The sequence below is a fragment of the Gigantopelta aegis genome, chromosome 1 (genome assembly GCF_016097555.1).
Source record: "Gigantopelta aegis isolate Gae_Host chromosome 1, Gae_host_genome, whole genome shotgun sequence".
Classification (NCBI taxonomy): Eukaryota; Metazoa; Mollusca; class Gastropoda; order Neomphalida; family Peltospiridae; genus Gigantopelta; species Gigantopelta aegis.
This window is the reverse complement of record NC_054699.1, coordinates 37,491,054-37,496,407: the sequence shown is the minus strand read 5'-3', so window position 1 is coordinate 37,496,407 and position 5,354 is coordinate 37,491,054. Positions and strand designations below refer to the sequence as shown.

The 5,354-nt window shown below is 46.6% G+C and overlaps 1 protein-coding gene across 1 annotated transcript in view; it reads right to left on the bottom strand.

Moving 5' to 3' along the window:
- Window positions 1-180, bottom strand: part of LOC121379123 (monocarboxylate transporter 12-like) — a 7,261-nt gene extending 7,081 nt beyond the window's left edge. Inside the window, exon 1 of the mRNA XM_041507641.1 lies at window positions 169-180. Coding sequence (XP_041363575.1) covers window positions 169-180 — 12 coding nt within the window. The remainder of the gene's footprint in view (window positions 1-168) is intronic.
- Between the last annotated feature and the right edge of the window lie 5,174 nt (window positions 181-5,354).

Sequence of the window (5,354 nt, the reverse complement as noted above, 5' to 3'; positions counted from 1 at the left end):
AACGCTCCCGTCTTACAAAAGTAGACACTCGAGCGCATTAATACATAGTTTAGCTTGGAGTTTCTGAGATGTACAAGGGCACAAGCAGAGAAAGGATGATAAAATGTAGTACATGTATGACTACAAACCCTTCTTACTACAAATATCACGTACGAAACTGTCACGTACGTTATCCGACATCCATCAATCTGCGTTCCAGGCTGAATCAATATTTTACATACAACATCGACGGGCCCGATTTTATGCTTAAATACATCAGGTATGCTAGAGATTCATTGAATATTTCTGCATGTACTGATGGTTCACTGCATATAGCCCATAAAGAATCAAGGTTTGAAAAATATAAGCCCCGAAATACATCGTAATGCAATAATGATTACTTATGACTTTGCAAACACGTGGTGGTCCATATAAAATACGAACGCAGACGGACGGAACGTAGATACCGTACGTGACATTTGTGATATCGTACGTGACACTTTTGGCTATAGATATTTATTTCGTTACTGGCTATGAAACTGAAGCATCAACTGTATACTGTCTATAGTCCGACTTCACAATATCGCAACAAATCCATCTTCAAGATAGTAGCGAAACATCAGGATCTGTTTGCTTCTAGGGCCTTGTGGAATTACTTCAAAGCAGGCCATGGGAAGGGAGCCTGTGATGGGCTTGGTGGAACAGTAAAACGACTCGCTGATGATGCAGTCAAAAGGGAAGTGGCAGTCATCGTAGGCCCGCGGGATTTCTTTGCATGGAAACAATCGCTGGACAGTGAAATGAACTTTCTCTTCGTATCCAAATCCGATTGAGTCCTTGCAATGTCCTTGAAATCATATGCAAGAACATACGTCCTATCGGTGGCACGATGAAACTTCATGCTGTGTATGGCCAAGGTGATGGTCAGATTAAAGTCGCTCAACTCTCGTGTTACTGCGAATGTTGCTTTGATACTGGTACGATGTACTGCGAGTGCAATTCGTGGGAGCATCGTGTCATTGAGAGCAAGTCTTGGAAGGCCACGACAACCAGAGACGATCCGGCATCGAACCCCGTCGCTGCGACCACCGTGGAGACACCAACTAACCCGTGGAGGTCACACAAACTACCCCTCCTCTAGACATAGCGGCTGCGACAGTATCTGGCCCTGCCGTGGAGACCGTGCATCAGAAACCATTCGAACTTGTCCCAATTCCCGCTCCTGTTGATCCAACCGCCTACTTGAACAAATGGGTGATAGTACTGTATGATGGAAAGCCCTATCCTGGAATGGTACAAGCCGTAAATGAGGACGACTTGGAAGTCAAGGCAATGTCTCGCAGTGGGTGTAATCGTTTCTTCTGGCCCATGTTTGATGACGTCATATGGTACGCCAATACTGATGTAATTTCCTTAATTGACGAACCTACACCTGTAACAAGACACAGCCGCCATTTTCAAGTTAAGCAGTGTGAGTGGGACGTTGTGATGAAGGTACTTGGCTTGGATTAAAGAGATTGAATTACATAGTGCCTAACCCTGCCGTCATTCTTTGAACATGTGAATGGTACTATGGAACAATCCCTTTAATCCAGACCGAGTTACGTACGCTATCCCTAGATTTCTGGAGAGGCATGCCCATGGAACCACATTCAGAGTTCAGGAGCTTCGTGCCCTCAAACAACTTCATATCAAAAGGACCCGGCAAATACCTAGTCGAACCCTCCTACTCGAAATGCTGGCTACGGTCCTGGAGGTGGACACCAAAGGAAATTGAAAGCTGCGGCGGATCCAGCTTTTCTGATGGGGGGGGGGGGGGGGGGGGGGGTCCAAGACAAAAAGGACACCATAACATTATAAGAAGGCACTATTGAAAAATTACACACGGTTCACAATGACCATAATATAATAGTGCTACAACAGGGACGCTGGCAGACGTATTCTACAGTGTTCTATACATTGACAGAATAAATTAATTTGTAAAAAACCGTAAAATCCTAAATAAAAGGGCATTTCTCAAATTTGAGGGGGGGGGGAGGGTCCGGACACCTTGGACCCCCCCCCCCCCCCCCCCACACACACACCCTAGATCCGCCCCAGGAAAGACCAGGAGCTGCCAGATCGGGAAGAAACAGGACGAAGTTCAGAGACGAAAAAGGAATGGGAAAAGTGAGATCATTTACATAGAAAAAAAAGAAGAAAAAAAAGAAAGAAAAAATAAATGTAAAGAAACAAACAAAGAAAGAAAAAGGAATTACATTTACCTCAGTGTGCTGCTAATACAGGACAGAAAAACCGCTAACAGCCGCATACATCTGCTTGAGGGGCACTGCATCTCTCGATGAGAAACCGGTCCTCCTGTCAACTAATATGAGCACGTAGACAAAGTGTCGATCTGGGAACGTGATCGCCGCTAGATTTCAGTCTGTTCACTTTAGTCAGTGAAACACGTCATGATACCACGGTTAGGCTGTTGTCCTTTAGACAACGGTGTGCTGTCAATCTGTACACTTTTTATACCTCACATTTTACCGAGTCCCTCATCACGTCATGCAAGATGATTTTGGGGCCTGGTAAAAGTGACTTACATTACGAATTTACGAGTAGTATCAATGGATATTTGCGCACTAACGATGCTTTGATTGACAGTTGATAGTCCCGAAGGAAGAAAGAAAGGAAGGAAATGTTTTATTTAACGACGAATTCAACACATTTTATTTACGGTTATATAGTATGCATGGATGTTTTGATTCTCCGTCTATATTGCCGAGTGCGACGTCAGACAACTGGTAAATTGTTGATGTACTCGGCATGCTTGTTGTACAGACGATGTCAGTTGGAAGTGAGGCAGTTAAGACCCAGGGGAGGTTTACAATGACCGTGTGGAGTTTGTTGCTTCGTATCGTGTTTTCTATTTCTCTCCTTCTGTTTTCATTTGCTGACTTAACCAGGGTTTCATATTGATCTTTCAAATAGAGATAATCTGAGATCTCATACTGTAAAAGCAGGTATATCTCTGAACGACAACCAACGTTCCCACAAACATAAGTTGTATATCTGCACAAGGAAGACTCAAAGAGATCTTTTGAAATGGCACAAAGTTGATGAAAATATACTAGGCCCTATAACATTATACATCAGTTTTGTCGGTGATAGATCGTCACTAACCAAACTGAAATTATTTTTAAAAAAACAACAACAAAAAACAACAAAAACCCCAACAAAAAATAACAACACATTTTTGTAGGAGGATGGGACGGACTATAGTCCAATAGGTGCATGAAGACATATCTCCCATAAATAGGTAACTGAGGTTATTATTATTATATAGGGCGGGACGTGTCCACCTGACTATGTGAGAGATATAGGGCGGGACGTGTCCACCTGACTATGTGAGAGATATAGGGCGGGACCTGTCCACCTGACTATGTGAGAGATATAGGGCGGGACGTGTCCACCTGACTATGTGAGAGATATAGGGCGGGACGTGTCCACCTGACTATGTGAGAGATATAGGGCGGGACGTGTCCACCTGACTATATGAGAGATATAGGGGCGGGACGTGTCCACCTGACTATATGAGAGATAGAGGGCGGGACGTGTCCACCTGACTATATGAGAGATAGAGGGCGGGACGTGTCCACCTGACTATGTGAGAGATATAGGGCGGGACGTGTCCACCTGACTATGTGAGAGATATAGGGGTGGGACGTGTCCACCAGACTATATGAGAGATATAGGGGTGGGACATGTCCACCTGACTATATGAGAGATATAGGGGTGGGACATGTCCACCTGACTATATGAGAGATATAGGGCGGGACGTGTCCACCTGACTATATGAGAGATATAGGGGCGGGACGTGTCCACCTGACTATATGAGAGATATAGGGGCGGGACATGTCCACCTGACTATATGAGAGATATAGGGGCGGGACGTGTCCACCTGACTATATGAGAGATATAGGGCGGGAGGTGTCCACTTGACTATGTGAGAGATATAGGGCGGGACGTGTCCACCTGACTATGTGAGAGATATAGGGCGGGACCTGTCCACCTGACTATGTGAGAGATATAGGGCGGGACGTGTCCACCTGACTATGTGAGAGATATAGGGCGGGACGTGTCCACCTGACTATGTGAGAGATATAGGGCGGGACGTGTCCACCTGACTATATGAGAGATATAGGGGCGGGACGTGTCCACCTGACTATATGAGAGATAGAGGGCGGGACGTGTCCACCTGACTATATGAGAGATAGAGGGCGGGACGTGTCCACCTGACTATGTGAGAGATATAGGGCGGGACGTGTCCACCTGACTATGTGAGAGATATAGGGGTGGGACGTGTCCACCTGACTATATGAGAGATATAGGGGTGGGACATGTCCACCTGACTATATGAGAGATATAGGGCGGGACGTGTCCACCTGACTATATGAGAGATATAGGGGCGGGACGTGTCCACCTGACTATATGAGAGATATAGGGGCGGGACATGTCCACCTGACTATATGAGAGATATAGGGGCGGGACGTGTCCACCTGACTATATGAGAGATATAGGGCGGGAGGTGTCCACTTGACTATGTGAGAGATATAGGGCGGGACGTGTCCACCTGACTATGTGAGAGATATAGGGCGGGACGTGTCCACCTGACTATATGAGAGATATAGGGGTGGGACAAATCCACCTGACTATATGAGAGATAGAGGGCGGGACGTGTCCACCTGACTATATGAGAGATATAGGGTGGGACGTGTCCACCTGACTATGTGAGAGATATAGGGGGACGTGGACCTGTGTGAGAGATATAGGGCACCTGTCCACTATGAGAGATGGGTGGGACGTGTCCACCAGACTAGATATAGGGCGGGACGTGTCCACCTGACTATATGAGAGATATAGGGGTGGGACAAGTCCACCTGACTATATGAGAGATATAGGGCGGGACGTGTCCACCTGACTATATGAGAGATATAGGGGCGGGAAGTGTCCACCTGACTATATGAGAGATATAGGGTGGGACATGTCCACCTGACTATGTGAGAGATATAGGGCGGGACGTGTCCACCTGACTATGTGAGAGATATAGGGGCGGGACATGTCCACCTGACTATATGAGAGATATAGGGGCGGGACGTGTCCACCTGACTATGTGAGAGATATAGGGCAGGACGTGTCCACCTGACTATGTGAGAGATATAGGGCGGCACGTGTCCACCTGACTATGTGAGAGATATAGGGCGGGACGTGTCCACCTGACTATGTGAGAGATATAGGACGGGACGTGTCCACCTGACTATCTGAGAGATATAGGGCGGGACGTGTCCACCTGACTATGTGAGAGATATAGGGCGGGACGTGTCCACCTG